Source organism: Pelophylax lessonae, assembly GCF_965119305.1.
Source record: "Pelophylax lessonae genome assembly, chromosome: 6".
Classification (NCBI taxonomy): domain Eukaryota; kingdom Metazoa; phylum Chordata; class Amphibia; order Anura; family Ranidae; genus Pelophylax; species Pelophylax lessonae.
The window spans coordinates 168,317,632-168,336,902 of record NC_138773.1 but is presented as its reverse complement, the minus strand read 5'-3'; the positions used below and the strand labels follow the sequence as shown (position 1 = coordinate 168,336,902).

Genomic DNA, 19,271 nt, shown 5'->3' with positions numbered 1-19,271 from the left:
GCCGATTTTCCGTCAGTCAGTACAGATTTCTACAGGGAAAAATCTAATGAGCAAGACTGGGCATGCTCAGATAAGAAAGAACACAAAGAAGCAAACTAACACATGACATCACTTCTGAAGTAGATTTTTGTTGGGCGAGAAAAATCGTGTGCAGTCTAGGCACATTCCAACCAACAAAACACCACTCTGGACAAAAGACGGACGATCGGTCGGCCGATAATCGTTGCGTGTGTACTAGGCTTAAGGCTAGCTATACCTGATACAATTTTACCTTCAACTATGTAGTACAAAGAAAAATCAAAAAACGTGCTGCGCCAGAAGTGCACAAAAATAATTACTGATTACATGAATCAACAAGTGTTATCAACAAAATATGGTGTCCATCATATGTGCTCTGATGAAACATAAATGTTCATATAAAGTGCTCCAAAGTAATGATTAGTATATCCAGGTGATGACAGGACAGCCTCAATCCCTTGTGAATCAAGCAGGAACCACCAGTGTGTGAACTCCCTCCACCAGTAAGATTGGCCTCTCACCTTGATACCAGACCCAAACGGGCCAGCATGAGCATATCAGGGGATAAACAGACTATCACAGGTAACCTCTCCAGCCTTCACCTCCGGGGGTCGCCAGGACATAAAATAAAGATAAAGCAAAGATCTAGTGCTCTCTGAATAATGAGCTTTTATTGAGCATAAAGGGGTAACTCACATTTGTTGGGCACTCAGTGTTAGAGAGTAGCACCCGAGCGATCGGCGTCAGGCACGCAGGCTCCCATTCTTTAAATTATACAGTCATTCCGGTTAGAACTGGTGATTTTTATACTTGTGTACACAATCACACTGGGCTTCCTCTAACATTTCATATAGTTCTGTTACCCGAACCACCATGGTGATCCCCATCCCACACTCCGGAATACAAGTCCTGTCAGTGATCGGACAGCCCAGCAAGGTGGTCTCCTGTGTACACACCACCATGGTGATCCCCGTCCCAAACTCGGGAATACAAGTCCTGTCAGTGATCGGCCAGCCCAGCAGGGTGGTATCCTGTGTACACACCACCATGGTGATCCCTGTCCCACACTCGGGAATACAAGTCCTGTCAGTGATCGGCCAGCCCAGCAGGGTGGTCTCCTGTGTACACACCACCATGGTGATCCCCATCCCACACTCCGGAATACAAGTCCTGTCAGTGATCGGACAGCCCAGCAAGGTGGTCTCCTGTGTACACACCACCATGGTGATCCCCGTCCCAAACTCGGGAATACAAGTCCTGTCAGTGATCGGCCAGCCCAGCAGGGTGGTCTCCTGTGTACACACCACCATGGTGATCCCATTACATAGTGCATGTCCCTTTACATAGTAGGTGAGGTTGAATAAAGACAATAGTCCATCCAGTTCAACCTGTATAGGTGTGTGTGGCTGTAATCATCTCACATAGCCCTGAATGTTCTGATCCTTGAGATGTACATCTAAGAGTCTTTTGAAAGCCACGATACTTCCCACAGAAACCACCTCTTGTGGTAGAGAATTCCACAATCTTATAGCCCTAACAGTAAAGAACCCCCCACGTTGCCTGAGGTTAAAACGCTTCTCCTCTAATCGCATTGTATGCCCTCGAGTCCTCATGCAATCTCTTTGACTGAATAGCTGTTTTTCTATGCCGAGATCCCCATTGAGATATTTATAAATTGCTATCATGTCCCCCCTCAGGCGTCTCTTCTCCAGGGAGAATAAATCAAGCGATTGCAGACGCTCTTCATAATTAAGGTCCTCCAATCCCCTAATCAGTTTAGTTGCCCTTCTCTGGACTCTCTCCAGCTCCAACACATCCCTCCTGAGGACTGGCGACCAGAACTGGACAGAATACTCCAGATGCGGTCAGACCAGAGTTTCATAAAGTGGAAGTTTATAGATTATAGTCTTATCTCTGGAATACATCCCTTTCTTTATGCATGCTAATATTATGCTGGCTTTGGCAGCTGCCGCTTGACATTGCATGCTGTTGCCTAATCTATCATCAACCAAGACTCCCAGATCTTTCTCCATTTTTGATTCCAGCAAAGGGTTCCCCCCCTAAAGTGTATTGTGCTTTTATGTTTTTAGTTCCAAAGTGCAAAACCTTACACTTCTCCACATTAAACCTCATTTGCCATGTCGTTGCCCACTCCGTTATTTTGTTCAGGTCATTCTGTAGGATATCTGCTTCATGCTGAGCAGTTATTGCCCTGCCCAATTTTGTGTCATCTGCAAAAATTGATATCGAACTACTGATCCCGACCTCAATGCTGTTTATGAATAAATTGAACAAGGTTGGTCCCAGGACTGAGCCTTGGGGGACCCCGCTTACTACCTCAGACCAGTCTGAGTATGCGCTGTTTATTATCACCCTTTAGACACGCCCTTTTAGCCAGTTCCGTATCCAAGAGTAAACCCTGCTGTCGATACCTGCAGACCTTATTTTATAAATTAAGCGCTTGTGTGGAACTGTATCAAACACCTTAGCGAAATCCAAGTACACCACATCCACTGGTCAGCCCCTATCTAGCTCACAGCTCACCTCCTCATAGAATGTTAGGAGATTGGTTTGACAAGAACGCCCATTTGTAAACCCATGCTGATTACTGCTGATGATGTTGTTGTCTTTAGCAAACTCTACGATATAGTCCCTTATCATCCCCTCCAGAAGTTTACATACTACTGATGTCAGACTGACAGGCCTATAATTTCCCGGGATATGCCTCTAACCCTTTTTGAATATCGGAATCACGTTAGCTTTCCTCCAATCCCCTGGTACATCTCCTGTCCTAATACTGTCAGCAAAGATCAGAAACAGTGGCCTAGATATAACCTTACTGAGTTCCTTGAGTACTCTCGGATGTACGCCATCCGGGCCTGGTGATTTGTTTGTGTTAAGTTTATCCAGCATTTCCCTGATTTCACCCTCTGTTAGCCATAGCGGCAAGTCCTGTGTATTACTACTAACCATACAGTCATGGTCAGTGTACCCCTCCTTTTCCTGTGTACAGACTGACGAGAAAAAAGCATTCAGCACGGTTGCTTTTTCAGTGTCCTCTGTAACCATCCTCCCATCATCATTAATTATGTGTGCAATATGCTCTGCCCTAGCTTTTTTGCTGTTGATATATATAAAGAATTTCTTTGGGTTTTTTTTACTATCCTCCGCTATTTGTCTCTCAAAGTTGATTTTAGCCATTTTGATTTCGTATTTACTTTTCTTATTTGCCTCCCCATCCCACACTCGGGAATACAAGTCCTGTCAGTGATCGGACAGCCCAGCAGGGTGGTCCCCTGTGTACACACCACCATGGTGATCCCCATCCCACACTCCAGAATACAAGTCCGGTCAGTGATCGGACAGCCCAGCAGGGTGGTCCCCTGTGTACACACCACCATGGTGATCCCTGTCCCACACTCGGGAATACAAGCCCTGTCAGTGATCGGACAGCCCAGCAGAGTGGTCTCCTGTGTACACACCACCATGGTGATCCCCATCCCACACTCCAGAATACAAGTCCTGTCAGTGATCGGACAGCCCAGCAGGGTGGTCCCCTGTGTACACCACCATGGTGATCCCCATCCCACACTCCGGAATACAAGTCCTGTCAGTGATCGGACAGCCCAGGAGGGTGGTCTCCTGTGTACACACCACCATGGTGATCCCTGTCCCACACTCTGGAATACAAGTCCTGTCAGTGATCGGACAGCCCAGCAGGGTGGTCTCCTGTGTACACCACCATGGTGATCCCTGTCCCACACTCTGGAATACAAGTCCTGTCAGTGATCGGCCAGCCCAGCAGGGTGGTCTCCTGTGTACACCACCATGGTGATCCCCATCCCACACTCCGGAATACAAGTCCTGTCAGTGATCGGACAGTCCAGGAGGGTGGTCCCCTGTGTACACACCACCATGGTGATCCCCATCCCACACTCTGGAATACAAGTCCTGTCAGTGATCGGACAGCCTAGCAGGGTGGTCTCCTGTGTACACACCACCATGGTGATCCCTGTCCCACACTCTGGAATACAAGTCCTGTCAGTGATCGGCCAGCCCAGCAGGGTGGTCTCCTGTGTACACCACCATGACCCCGAGGCGTTCACCTTTATTTGCCATCCCCGCCCAATCTGCTGTGTCAGGAGACAACCAACCTCCCTGATCATGGGCTCTCTTCACCTCTCACCGAGAACAAACTGTAAGGGACAGAATTGTGTATTTACTAAAGCTGGAGAGAGCTAAACCAATCAGCTTTCAGGTTTTATTTCCAAAGCTATATTGAACAAGCTGAAGTTAGAAGCTGATTGGTTACTATATAAAGCTGCAGCAGATTCTGAGTGCTCCAGTTTTAGTACATCTCTCCTGATCGGATCCAGGCTGGGTCATGTGTGCTCTGATTTACGCTTCCTCCAGACTCTGTAATTAGATCGGGTATGTGAAATGTCCCATATACACTGCACTGGGGGGAGGACTAGAGGAAAATGTCATCCATGTATGGTGACCTCGGAGAACGTCATCAGCCGTACCTGATCAGGTCCTCCAGGGGCCGCCGTCCGTACACAGACACACGAGCGCCGCTCCCCCACGCCGCCTGCACTTCTCTGCAGCCACAAAGTGAGAATGTGAACTCCACAGGAGGAGAAACCCCAACAAACTACCGGTAGGCGGAGCTACTCAATTACAAGCAGGCGGAGCTTCCAGGACTACCAGGAGGCGGGGCTATCTAACCTACAATGGGGCGCCCCTACCGAACCACATTTCCCAGAGTGCACAGCGCCCCCAGATTTCACCCCAAGCGCTATCCGCCATAAAATAAAAAGAAATAAAAGTCTAATAATATCATGCGGCCCGCTCACTGATAACCCCCTCAGCTTTGTCCACCGATATTAGAAGCTCTGAGGTAGGGCCGTATTGTATGAGCCCGGGAGCCCCGACGGCAGCATACTGCAAATTGTAGTCTCACAGACCCCAGTATTCGGCTGTGTGACCCCGCCATTAGCCCCGTCCCCATGACACGATTGGAACAATGACTCGGTGACACATTGTAGTGAACCAGGACGCCGTCCCGCCCCCATCCGCCTCGCCGCCCGGGACCCTGCACGGGTTAGAAGCACTACTTCCGGTGTTTCCGTCCTCCCACAATCCTTTAGCGTCGCTTGCTTAGCGGGCTGCCTGGAGAATTGTGGTCGGTGAGGGCGCTGTGAGGTGCCCGGGGCAAGCAGCTGCGGTTCATAATGTCGGCTCAGGCCCAGATGAGAGCTTTGCTGGACCAGCTGATGGGCACGGCCCGTGATGGTGAGTGAGGAAGGGAGGGCGGACATGGTGGCGGGATTAGCAAGGCCTGGATGGGGCGCATGGAGGCCATGGCGGTATGACGAGCGATGAGAGAGCGGCTTGTCTGTGAATGGGGCTGAGGAGAGTGCCCCGGGGATGGAGGGCCGCACAGGCCGCTGGGGGGCGCTGTTACCGCCCACAGCCGGCAGATGGTTTGTCCAGTCAATGGGGGAATGAGGAGATCCTCCACACTGGACGATTAGAGTACAATCATGTGTGGACAGTATGGATCCGGCCTGGGCAGACTTCCATTTATAGGACAATTCTAGAGCATATGCCATTGCTGCAGGAGCTGATTGTAACTTCTCACAACTCCTAGTGTTGTCATTTTCTATCAATTCAATGCAATGTGGGGAATAAAATGATCTGTGCAGCACCATACACTTCTATAGTGCATAAAGAATCCAATAAAGACAGTCCTGGTGAATGAGGGAAAGAAACAACCCCACAAAGGAGAGAAACTCCCTCTGTGTCCTTTCAAAACATTGTTTTTGTCCTTCCATCGTTCACCTGGAATTCCTTTATTGGATTCTTTATGCACTATACAAGTCTATGGTTTTGCACAGTTGATATTATTTGACATGCATGTGTTATATGGTTCCGGTGATGGCGAACCTTGGCTCCCCAGATGTTTTGGAACTACATTTCCCATGATTCTTAAAGAGGAAGTAAACCCTCCTCGGGAAGTTGTACCTATAGGTAAGCCTATGATAAGACTTACCTATAGGTACTGTAAATATCTCCTAAACATGCACCGTTTAGGAGATATTTACCTTTAATGCAGCCAGTGGCGTCACTGGCGCATGCGCTCTGAAGGAACGGCTGATCGTGCCGTTCCTTCAGAGCCCCGTGCCGTGACTGTCGGCTCCCGCGGGAGTGACGTCACCGCGGCTCCGGCCAATCAGATGGCCGGATGCCGCGATCCCGGAAGACGGGCGACTGAACATGTCGCTCGTCATACAGGTGAGTGAGCGGCACAGCGGGGGCTCGTTCTAAGGTAAGTATTTCATAATGAGCTAGTATGCGATGCATACTAGCTCATTATGTGTTTCTCTTGCAGGATGTAAAAAAAAATTTTTTAAAAGGGTTTACAACCTCTTTAACTACACTGCAGAGTGCATGAGCATCATGGGAAATGTAGTTCGAAAACATCCTGGGTGCCAAGGTTTGCCATCACTGGTTTAGGCTGATGGTGCACTGCATATCTAAGCAATCGCTGGTATCTGCTTGGAGCGTAGAATCTGGTAGAGCTTTTCCGTCAATGCAATATGGCGACCTGGAGGCCTTCCATACGCAGGTGTGTACACAGCTTCCCCATTAAGTAGCTGATCATTGTAAGCACCTTCGTCAGTGCTAAATGGTTTGTCTCAAGCCTCTGACAATATATGGCAACTTACCCATACTTCCATGTGTTGGCTGCTGTTGTTTTTTTTACTTTTTCCCCTGTTTTTACCTGGTGATCAAGCCAGTAACACATCCCCTATATTTGTGAGACAAGACTCTGGAGGAATGAACATAGGAGGCACAGCATGCAACAGCATTGTTGTTGGGGGGGGGGGGGGGGGTGTTAAAGAGGCTGTAAACCTGGAAAAAAAACTTCTTTTTGCAACCTGTAAGAGAAACACATAATGAGCTAGTATGAATTGCATACTAGCTCATTATGAAATACTTACCTTAGAACGAGCCCCCGCCGTGCCATCCGTTTACCTCTGACGGGGCGACATGTCCAGTCGCACGTCTTCCGGGATCGCGGCATCCGGTCATCTGATGTCACTCCCGCGCGGGACCGATGGTCACGGCATGGGGCTCTGAAGAAGCGGCACCAGCGGCCGTTCCTTCAGACGCATGCGCCAGTGACGTCACTGGCTGCATGTAAGGTAAATATCTCCTAAACGGTACATGTTTAGGAGATATTTACAGTACCTATAGGTAAGCCTTATCATAGGCTTACCTATAGGTAAAAGTTGCAGAGGAGGGTTTACTTCCTCTTTAAAGTGGAACTTTACCCATAACAGCGTGATAAAAAATGTACATTAGCAAGGTATATACTTTCCATATTAAAGCGGAACTCCACCCAAAAGGGGAAGTTCCGCTTTAAGAACTTGCTCTCCTTGCACAGTTGGCACTTTTACAATTTTACAGGTACCTGCTCACGTTTTCGTTCTGAGCACTGCAACAGAAGTTCTCCCCGGCAGTTTTCTGGGACACTGACAGGTCCCAGAATACTGCATCCACCATGCACCGTGTGACTCGTGTTTGCACAGTGGGCACCCGGCTGTCACAGTTGGGTGCCCATAGTGAAGATGCCGTGGGAGGACAGAGGATGAAGACGGCTGGGCTGAGTGCACCGCTGGAGCATGGGACAGGCGAGTGGCAATTTTTTTCAAAGTCAGCAGCTACACATTTTGTAACTGCTGACTTTTATTTATTTATTTTTTGACAGGTGGCTGGAACTCTGCTTTAATAATTATGCTACCAACATTAATGTGCTAAGTAAAATGCCTCCAGTATTGTTCCTGTTTCTTTTTGCTGGAGGCTGCCATTTTGCCGAAGCCCAGAGCCCCAGTGTTAAATCATAAAGCTGAACTAAACTCATCAATTTAAGTTTAAAAAAAGTTACATTCCTAGAACTCCACATACGCGATGCGTCCCACCATGTGTTCAATGGCCCTATGCCTTCCAAACACTTATGTGCACATCTTTCTACACCCAGCTACGTCTTGCATTTCTGAGTAATTTTAGCAATAAAGTGAGTGTATAAAAATATAGTATGCTGTCTTGATGTTACATTTTTAAAGAAGCTGGACACCATTAGTAGGAAGGTGGCAGAGGCCATGTTGGTACACCCGCGCTGCTCATCGCTAAACCTTTATGCTTTTAAAATGAAATAGCCAAACAGCATCACAGATATCAATATCACTTTTTAGCTAGACATACTCTGAAATGAAAGACGTGGCTGCGTGTAATAAGATGTTCCGAATGGGTGTTCTATCAGATTACTGCTTCCTGTCACGCAGTAAGTGTTTTTTGGTCCGATTGTCACTACTGTATCACAATTTGATGGGTAGCAGCATTCTGATAGAACACCAGGATTGATAACTGTCACATTAGCGTATCCTTAATGCAGAATTTTACCTATAACAACTTGCTGGAGGCTGCCATTTTGCTAAAGCTCAGAGCCCCCAAACAGCAGTAAATCATAAAGTGGAACTAAACCCATTATTTTGAAAGTGATTGTAAAGGCAGATTTTTTATTTAATGCATTCTATGCATTAGGATAAACAGCCTTCTATGTGCATTAGCCCCCTTAATACTTACCTGAGCCCCGTCTCTATCCAGCGATGTCCACGAGTCCTTTTGCCGTCCAAGATTCTCCCTCCTGATAGGCTGAGATACAGCAGCGGCGCCATTACCTCCCGCTGCTGCCAATCCAACTCAGCCAATGAGGAGGGAGGGGTGGGGACGAACCACAGCTTTGTGTCTGAATACACAGAGCTGCTGCTCAGTTCGGGTGCCCCCATAGCAAGCTACTTGCTGTGGGGGCACTCAACAGGAGAGAGAGGGACCAGAAGCTCAAGCCAGGGACCCGAGAAGCAGAGTTTGTCTGCCCTGTGCAAAACCACTGCACAGAGCAGGTAAGTATAACATGTTTGTTATTTTAATAGGCAGACTTTAAAATCACTTTAATGTTTTACATAGCTATACCTGGAAAAGGGGCCAGCCTAAAGTGATCTAGTAGGACTTAGTTTTCTGACTAAAGTTCCACTTTAAATGTATTAGCAGATGTAAATACTCTAACAGATTGAAGCCAAACTCCAGCTCACACTTTGATACAGAAAAGAACTGATACGTTCTACTTGTGCTGTGAAAAACAGACTTGCTGGCTGGACCAGCATATGAAAATAGAAGAAAGAAAGCATAAAAAGAAAATGCATCCATCGCATCTAAAAATTGTAAGCTGCAAAATAATGTTTGCCTTTGGGTTTATTACCTCTTTAAATCTGTACTCCAGGATAATCAAATCTAAACACAAGGCATATGTAATCTTTCTGAAATCTTGGTGTACTTTGTGTACTTCTACCAGTTCTGTGCAGTCATTAAGGTTTAAACTTCGCCTTGGTGCAGCAGCTCATTTTTGTGAATTGATTGGTCTTATATCCGCCCCCTCTTGTGAGGTCTCGCACTTCTCTCTGCAAAGTATATGTGTGTACAGTGTTGTCACTGCTTTTACAAGGTAATATCTGAGATTAGAAAGGCATTTGGTGCACACAAAGTGGTATTAAATACTTATTGGGAATATATATAAATAAAAATATTTGTGCTTGGAGTTCCCCTTTATGGTTGAAAAAAGACTTGCCAGGTGACAATAAAGGGGAAAGGCCTGGATGAAATGTTTTGGTCTTTTTCACATTTTAACATGTATACTTTTTTAGCCTGTAAGAACCACTGGTCTGCAGTCTGGTGTAAAGCCAATTGAAATTGGGTGGAGTACTTTGTTGTGGCTGGTAATGTCGCTCAGTAGTGGGAAGTGTTTGGTTCCTGTCATTTATGTAGTTAATACTTTGTACACTGTGGATATTTATGGTTTCGATCAGCCCTTTTCAACATCGAATAAATTATCTTTATATTGGTGGCCAGTGGGAATGGACGAGCTTTACGTTGGCGGCCAGTGGGAATGGACGAGCTTTACGTTGGCGGCCAGTGGGAATGGACGAGCTTTATATTGGTGGCCAGTGGGAATGGACGAGCTTTACGTTGGCGGCCAGTGGGAATGGACGAGCTTTACGTTGGCGGCCAGTGGGAATGGATGAGCTTAACGTTGGCGGCCAGTGGGAATGGAGGAGCTTTACGTTGGCGGCCAGTGGGAATGGAGGAGCTTTACGTTGGCGGCCAGTGGGAATGGAGGAGCTTTACGTTGGCGGCCAGTGGGAATGGAGGAGCTTTACGTTGGCGGCCAGTGGGAATGGAGGAGCTTTACGTTGGCGGCCAGTGGGAATGGAGGAGCTTTACGTTGGCGGCCAGTGGGAATGGACGAGCTTTACGTTGGCGGCCAGTGGGAATGGACGAGCTTTACGTTGGCGGCCAGGAAGGCGGAGGCTGTGGCCCGCAATATGTACGCTTTGGCTGGTTTGGTACTGAGGCTGGTTTTTACCATCGCCCTGGTGACGCAAACCGTATCTGAGTGGGCTAAGCGTTTATGCAGAGTGACCTGCAAGGAGAACTGCTCCCCCCGGCTTTGTTGAGCTGGCGGACCAGTTGGTCCAGGGGCTGCAGTTTATCTGTGATGCCTCTTTGGATGCGGCTCCCCTAGTAGCTCGGCTCTGTTTTGGCAGTGGTCCTTTGGCATGTGTTTTGGCTCAAATGCTGTTCTGCAGACCAGACTTCTAAAAAGGCCTTGACTGTTCTCCCCTTTCAGGGAGATCGCCTGTTTGGCGCTACCCTGGACAACGACTTTAAAAGTCTCACAGGGAGAGTACCTTTCTTCCACAAGCTACTAAAGGCAAGGATCCTCATCTTAGACGTGGGCCCTCCTTTTGGCTCATAAGAAGTTTTTTTCGTCTCTCGGGGTCGACTGACAAGGGCTCGAAGCCTTTCAGGGCCGCCTCTGGAGGATCCAAAAGATCTGATCTGGCAAGCCGAGAGTGGGCTTCTCCAGACCTGCGGAGAAGGCTCCTTTAGCATTATGGTGCGCCTCCACCCGTATCAAGGGTGGAGAGGCGTCTTTGCTGGTTTCTGGACCCGTGAACTTTACTGGTACAAGACAAGTGGGTCAACAAAGTGATTCGTTCCAGTTAGAAGACAGAGTTTTTTGCTCTTGCCCCCCGGCAAGGTTCTTTCCTTCCAACTTGCGCCTGTCCCCGGACAGCTTACAGGGTCTATTTGGGGAGGTACAAGACCTTTTACTTCAAGGGGTGATTGTCCCGGTTCTGACCTTCAGAAATTTTTCAGGGTTTTTTTTTTTTTGCTCAAACCTGTTTAGTTACCAGGAGGGAAGGCAGTCAAGGTGCGTCCAATCCTGGACCCTGGACTGCTTTATGCGGGTGCAGAAGTTCAGAATATAGTCCATTAGCATGGCGGTGGCGTCCCTGCATCGGAGGGATATTTTTTTTTTGCCTCTATCGAAATCAGGGATGCTTACCTTCACATACCAATATGTGCCAGTCACCAGCGCTTCCTCTACTTTCCTGTGGGAGAGTAGCATTATCAGTTTGTGGCGTTACCCTTTGGTCTCGCCTCTGCTCCTCGGATCTTCACAAAAGTGCTAGCATTATGCCAACAGGGGATCGTGGTGCTGTGCTACTTGTACAACTTCCTTCTGCGAGTGGAGTCTCCTACTGCTCTGGTGGAAAACCTGGAAATCACCATGCGAACTCTGAAGGAGTTCAGCTGGATTCTGAATTTTCAGAAGCCTGCTCTGGTTCAATCCACAAAGCTGGGTCTGACTCTGGACTCTGCTTTAGCCAGAGTGCTTCTTCCTCTGGACAAGCTCCAGAAATTGCAGGCTGCAATTCGTCTACTCCTGTCCAGCAGAGGGTCATCCCTCTGGACTTGCATGCGGGTGCTGGGTCTGATGGTGTCCAGACTACCGATCAATGTCTTGGAACTTCAAGCAATCAGACTGCCTGCACCATTGGACGGATCGTCTTCAGGGATGTCCAGTGCGCATTCAATCGGACAATGCCATGGCTGTGGCTTATGTCAATCACCAGTGGGGCACAAGAAGTGTCCTGGCTGCTCTGGAGGTAGCAGGCCTTCTAAGGTGTTCAGAACGGCTCCTTCCTCTCCGCCGTAAACATTCCCGGGGTGGAAAACTGGCAGACTGATTCCCCCTTTCGGCAGGCGTTGGACCATGGGGAGTGGTCCCTTCATCCAGAGGTGTTTCATCAGCTCTGTCTCTGTCGGACATCCCTGAGGTGGCTCTCTTGGGGTCTCGGCTCCAAAGAAAGGTGCAGAGGTTTGTGGCTCGGTCACAGGATGCTCTGGCGGACCCACAGACGCACTGGTGGCCCTGTTTGCACAGCATCGTCTGATTTACGCCTTCCCGCCTCTCAAGCTTCTGCCAAGATTTTTTCACAGGATCGAGGCAGAAGGGAATTCCGGTCATCTTAGTGGCTCCAAACTGGCCTTGCCGAGTTTGGTATGCTGATCTGGTGCGGCTGGTTACTGACATTCCTTGGAAGCTTGCTTTCAGGGAGGATCTGCTGTCCCAAGGACCAGTCTTCCATCCTGCTTTACAGTCGGCATTGACAGCTTGGCTGTTGAACACACCAGGTGCTGATGGATAGAGGTTTGTCTGCGTCAGAAACTCCAACGCTGTTAAAAGCTAGGGAAATGGACTTCTAGGAAGATCTACCACCGCACGTTGAAGTCCTACTTTCCGTGGTTTCTCTTGGGGTTCATCCACGCTTTCTTGTGGGCTCAGATCTTGACCTTCCTTCAATGGGGGGGTTTACCGGAAACAGGCCTCTAGGGTGTCAAGTGTCGGCCTTTAGCAGTCTTTTTTTTTTCCCCCAACGGCCCTTGGCCACATCCTCCCTGGTGCGTACTTTTCTTCAGGGCGTTAGGCACTTGGCCCCTCCAATGCGGTCTCTGTTACCGCCTTGGGGCCTCAATTTGGTGCCGAGTCCTTCAGAAGCCTCCTTTTGAGAATCTTTGGGAGATTCCCCTGCTTACGCTGGCCCAGAAGGTGGCCGCCTTGGTGGCTATCACCTCTGCTTGCAGTGTTTCGGAATTGGCGGCGTTATCCTGTCCACCTTGGTGGTTCTTCGTCCCTGTCCATCGTTCCTTCCAAAGGTTTTCTTTGATTTTCATTTGAATGAAGAACTTGTGTTGCCTTCCCAGTGACCCAGGCCAAGACATCTGAAGAAAATTGCCTTGCATGCCTTGGATGTGGTCCAGGCAATTAGGGTGTACCTGGCAGCTGCGGAGTATTTTAGGAAGTCACTCACAGATGGGCCTTGGAAAGGGTTGTCCGCTTCCTCTGCGACCATTTCATGATGGATCAGACAGACGGTGATCCAGACCTATTCCATCAGGGGTCAGGTTCCTCCTTTCCTTGTCGAGGCGCATTCTACTCGGGCACTCAGTGCCTCCTGGGCCTTCCGTCATCCGGCGTCGGTGACGTAGGTTTGCAAGACGGCCACCTGGTCGTTGGTGCACACTTTCACAAAGTTATATAAAGTGGATGTGTTGGCATCTGCAGATGCTTCCTTTTGGCTGCAAGGTTTTGCTGGCTGCTGCTTAGAGGACCTGGTCCTCTTTGAGGGTGTATTGTTTTCAGATGAGCTCCAGTTGTTTTGGTTTAGCTCTTGTTTACCTGGTTGGCTATAGTTAGCCTTGGGGAAAAAAATTTGTCGCCGTTCCCACCCCTAATGTTTTAACGCTGCTTTGGGACGTCCCAATGGTAAAGATCAGGAGCAATGTCCCTCAATGAACGAAAGAGAAAATTGGATTTTTGAGCAACCCTAAAATCCATTTCTCTGATGTTCGTTGGCGGACACAGCACCCACCCCGCTGTGGAGTTGTAGTTCTTCTGACACTGCTTGTAACAAAACTGAGTACCTATAGCAGAGAGGGAGTTGGGGGACAGTATAACCCAATGGTTAAGAAGTTCAATGATGGGCACAGCTCCTGATCTTTAGAGAAATGGATTTGTGACAGTAAGTCAAAAATCCCATTACCACCTCAATGCTTTACTGTAGGAATGATGAGCTTTATTGGATTTCTGCCAGACATATCGTTTGGTATTGAGGCCAAATAGTTCAATTTTAGTCTCTTCTGACCATAACACTTTTTTCAACATGGCCTCAGAATCTTTAAGGTGGTCAGATGAAACCAACATTGAACTATTTGGCCAAACGATAGGTCTAACAGTAATCCAATACAGCTCACCATCCAAATAACACCATTCCTACAGTTTAAGCTTGGAGGTAGTAATATTCTGTTATAGGGTGTTTATCTGCAGCAGGGACTAGAGCACTTGTCAGGATAGAAGGAAAAAATTAATGGGGCAAAATACCATCAAATTCTTGAGGAAAATCTGCTGCCCTCTGCCAGAAAGTTGTCAATGGGGAGGTTTAACTTCCAACATGACAATGACCTTTTAAAGCACACAGCAAAAAATGACCTCGCAGTGAATGAAGGAGAAAAAGGATGGCCTAGTCAGAGCCCAGACTTAAACCCTATTGAAAATCTGTAGTCCACAAACGGTCACTATCAAATTTAACTGCAGTTCTGCATAGAAGAGTGCTAAAATATATCAAAGTTAGTAGAGACCTATCCCAACAGCCTGAAGGCTGTAATTAAAGCAAAAGGTGGTTCAACAACATACTGACATAAGGAGGGGGGGGGGGTGATCCTTTTTCCAACTTTTTTTTTTTTTTTTTACATGTTGGTGTTGTATCTTTCACTTGGATGTTAAAAGTTGCACCAGTAAATACAGCTGGATAAAACAAAATGTGTATTCGTTTCAGGCTGCAAAGCAAAAAAATGTGATTATTTTATAGCGGGGTAATTATTTTTTCTATACCCACTGCAGGGTGGTTTTGATTTAAATCGCTAGTAAAAAGGCTTGGTTTAAATCAACTAAATTTTAAATCATAATTTTTAAAGAGCAACTGTAATTTCTGTCCCCAAACCGAAACCGAAAATTACTTTTTTCCCTCAAATGATTTTAAAATGGAACAGGGGCATACACCAAAAACAGGCAGCGACGTACACCTGTAGCTGCAACCCTGTCACAGTATATGTACTGTAACGGGTTGACAAGTGGTTAATTTTAATTACCAATGGTATTTGTATTATGCAGCATGAGGGGTTTAAGGTATTGCCACTGCTGGTCACTGATGCATTAGTGACCGACCAGTGGCAGCAGTTAATTAACCCCTTTGTGCTGCATTAGTGCAAGCAGTATCAGTGTTAATTAACACTGGTTGCACTAATGCAGCACAAAGGGGTTAATTAACTGCCACTGGTCGGTCACTAATGCATCAGTGACCACCCTGCCTCAGCGTCCGTCACCCACCTCCCCTCTCTGCCTCAGCATCCCTCCCCATCCCAATGATGCAATCTCCTTACTCTCAGCTCCTCCTGTGTCCTTCCTTTCAAAAGACGCGCCTCTGGTCGGCGGCCCGCCTCCCTGTGATGTCACTACTACTACTACTATGATGTGCATGAATGAACTAACACACCGGGAGGGCAGGTGAGTGGCCGCTAATAGCTATAATTAAGTGAGCCCTTCACTTCCCTGTCAGTGGAAATACCCCCCTGACAGGGAAGTGAAGCGCTCACTTAGTTATAGCTATTAGCGGCCACTTGCTCGCCCAGTGTGTTAGTTCATTCATGCACATCATAGTAGTAGTAGTGACATCACCGGGAGGCGGGTCACCGACCAGAGGCGGGTCTTTTGAAACCTGCGCTATGCCCGCGGCGGCCATCGTTATCGGCAACTTTAACCCATTTTCGGCCGAAATGGAATGAGCCCATTTCGGTGCACCACTAGCATAAACTAAATTGTTAATGTATCTTAAATAAGAAAACTTTATTTTCTTTAGACAGATTTTTACTCCAAAAGCATTTTATTAAATATATTTGATACAATTCTAAAAAAAAAAAAAAAAAAAATTATTTTTTTTTTTTTTTTTTTTTTAATCTACCCTGACCCACTGAATACTTTTGGGGAACCTGTGCTTTGCCCTTGTAGGCAAAAACATAGTTATTCTTAACCACTTTAAGCCCAAGCCTATTCTGGCACTCCTCTCCTACATGTTAAAATCATTTTTTTTTTCTTTTACTAAAAAATTACTCAGAACCCCCAAACATCCAAACATTATATATAATATGTATGTGTGTTTTTTTAGCTGAGACCCTAGGGAATAAAATGGTGGGTTTTGCAATTTTTTATGTCCCACAGTACTTGCGCAGCAACTTTAGGAAAAAAAAAGTTTCATGAATTAAAAAAAAAAAAAAAAAAAAAAAAAAAGCTAAAGTTAGCCTGATTTACTTTAGTTTTGTATAGGGCTGCACGATATTGAAAATCGCATTGCGATATTTTTTTGCGGCGGATCCTCTTCGTCGCGCATTTTTAGTAGTGCCTACCACTAGTTACCACAGCGTGCCCCCCCCCATCAATGCGGCGTTACCACAGCGTGCCCCCCCCCCCCCATCAATGCGGCGTTACCACAGCGTGCCCCCCCCCCCCATCAATGCGGCGTTACCACAGCGTGCCCCCCCAATCAATGCAGTGACCAGCGTGCCCCCCCCCCCCATCAATGCAGTGACCAGCGTGTCCCCCATCAGTGCAGTGACCAGCTTCTGGAGGGCACACAATATGCAGTTCAGTTTTGGGCACCAGTTCTTAAAAAGGATATCGGGGAACTGGAGAAAGTGCAGAGGACAACCAAACTGATAAGAGATTGTAAGCTCTAACGAGCAGAGCCCTCTGATTCCTCCTGTATTGAATTGTACTGTAACTGTATTGTCTTCCCTCACATTGTAAAGCGCTGCGCAAACTGTTGTCGCTATATAAATCCTGTATAATAATAATAAAAATAGGCATGGGGGACCTCAGCAATGAGGAAAGATTAGAGGAACTGAATTTATGCTCTCTTGAGAAGAGGAGATTAAGGAGGGGGATAAATACATAAGGGGTCCATATAGTGAACTTGGTGTTGAGTTGTTCACTTTAAGGTCAACACAGAGGACAAGGGGGCACTCTTTACTAGAGGAAAACCAATTTCGTCTCCAATTACGGAAAGGTTTCTTCACCATAAGAGCTGTGATAATGTGGAATAGACTCCCTCCAGAGGTAGTTCTGGCTAGCTCACTAGATTGCTTTTAAAAAAAAAAAAAAAAAGGCCTGGATTTTTTCCTAGGTGTACATAATATAAATGGGTACTAAATTTTTTTTTTTTTTAGGTAAAGTTGATCCAGGGAATATCAGATTGCCTCACGGGGGATCAGGAAGGAATTTTTTCCCCTGCTGTAGCAAATTGGATCATGCTTTGCTGGTTTTTTTTTCACCTTCCTCTGGATCAACTGCGGGTATAGGATTGTGTATATGGGATTGTATGGTTGGGTTTTTAATACTGTTTTTTTTTTTTTTTTTTTTTTTTTTTTTTTTTAAACCAGATGGTCTTTTTTTCAACCTGACTAACTATATTAAGTATATGTAAAGGTGGATTTATCTTTTAATTCCAGTGTAACTTTGTCCCTGGGCCACATTGGACTCTGCTGGGAGTGTGGGACGTTGATATGGATCATTTTTAAAAATGTATATAATACGAATCCGACAAAAAAGAAAACATCTAAAGATTTCCTGGTTGCTTTTTTACGTTTTGCAGTCAGTTTTCAAGAAATGCAAATGAAAGTCTTGAAATTGAAACAAGACCAAGAAAACTGGTAGAGCTGCTCATAGTATGTTCATCTATGCAAAGCCCTCCCCTCCCTTCACAGGAGACATGCAGGAAAGTTTAACCACTTGCCAACTGGCCCATAGTTTAAAAAAAAAACCTCCTTACTTTGATGCTTCATACCCGTGTTATGGCTGCAGCTAGTTGCCAACACGCTGGTATCATTTTTTACTATGGGCGATTCCTCGTAGGAGAAAAGTGGTCCCATGGGCGCATTTACCGCTGGATCACTTTGAGAGGTCCTACCCCCCCACAATTCGATGTGACAATTTGCTGTGCAGGAAGTCGAGTGATTGTAAGATGGTTTCCACTTGGCTCGAGGACCAAAGCGACTAATGTCCATTCTTGTTCTCTGGCATAAACAATTTTTTTTTAAATCGAAATGTTAAAAAAAAATAATTTCTTTTGCTTTTAAAGGTTAATAGAAGTAAAGAGGACCTGTCATGGTTATTTCTATTACAAGGGATGTGTACCTTGTAATTGGAATAAAAGTTATAAAAAAAATAAATGGACAGTGTTAAAATAAAATAAGAATGTAAAGTGTGCCCCCATCCCTTCGAGCTCACACGCAGAAGCGGACCTATATGGAAGTCGTGCCCACATATGTAATTTAACCACAAAGCTCCTCAATTAAAGCACTGTGGGATTCTTTAAGTCTGTACAGCCACAAACCATTGTTGTGAAAGCTGGTAATTGTAGTTCCACATGGGTGAAAGACCAAAACCACAGTTAATGCAAACATATAAAATGTTTATTGGACCAACAACAAACTTAAAAAAGAATAAAAAGGCTCCTATGTAAACAGACTGGACCACATGGATGTGACTTGAAAAGCTGAAAGCACATACCATTAACCACTTGCCAACCGCAGCAGGGCAGCTCGGCTGCGCATAATCACATAGCTCTACGTGATTATGTGCACGTGATTTTGGCGGCACGCTCCCGCTGTGATTAAACACCGCAGGAGCCAGACTGTGGGAGGAGCGGGCTCGATCGCCGCCAGCCTCCCGTGATCTTTGGCTAGAATGATTGCAGGCGGTCTTCTGTCAGAGGCAGGGAAAGATATCACCGTTCTTTCCCTGCCTCTGTCCAACCCATCCTCCCACACAGTAAGCACAAAAGGGAACACATTTAACCCCTTGATCACCCCCAGTGTTAACCCCTTCCCTGCCAGTGTCATTTATACAGTAAAAGTGCATATTATTTAGCACTGATTACTGTATTAATGTCACTGGTCCCCAAAAAATGTCAATGTCAGTTAGGTGTCCGATCTATCCGCAATGTGGCAGTCCCGCTAAAAATTGCTGATCGCCGCCATTACTAATAAAAAAATAAATAAATAAAAAGTCCATAAATCTATCCCGTAGATTTGTAAACGCTATAACTTTTTCGCAAACCAATTAATATACGCTTCTTTGGATTTTTTACCAAAAATATGTAGCAAAATACAAATTGATCTAAAATGATTTTTTCATTTTTTTTTTGGGAATGTTTTACATCAGAAAGTAA

General features: G+C 46.3%; 2 protein-coding genes across 2 annotated transcripts in view; one reads left to right on the top strand and one right to left on the bottom strand.

Annotated features, from left to right (window-relative positions):
* FAM234A (family with sequence similarity 234 member A) overlaps window positions 1-4,687 on the bottom strand; it is a 131,756-nt gene extending 127,069 nt beyond the window's left edge. Inside the window, exon 1 of the mRNA XM_082260148.1 lies at window positions 4,545-4,687. The gene's annotated coding sequence lies outside the window, so the exon portion shown is untranslated. The remainder of the gene's footprint in view (window positions 1-4,544) is intronic.
* Window positions 4,688-5,123: 436 nt separating this feature from the next.
* Window positions 5,124-19,271, top strand: part of LUC7L (LUC7 like) — an 87,056-nt gene continuing 72,908 nt past the window's right edge. Inside the window, exon 1 of the mRNA XM_082261093.1 lies at window positions 5,124-5,313. Coding sequence (XP_082117219.1) covers window positions 5,253-5,313 — 61 coding nt within the window. The 5' untranslated portion in view covers window positions 5,124-5,252. The remainder of the gene's footprint in view (window positions 5,314-19,271) is intronic.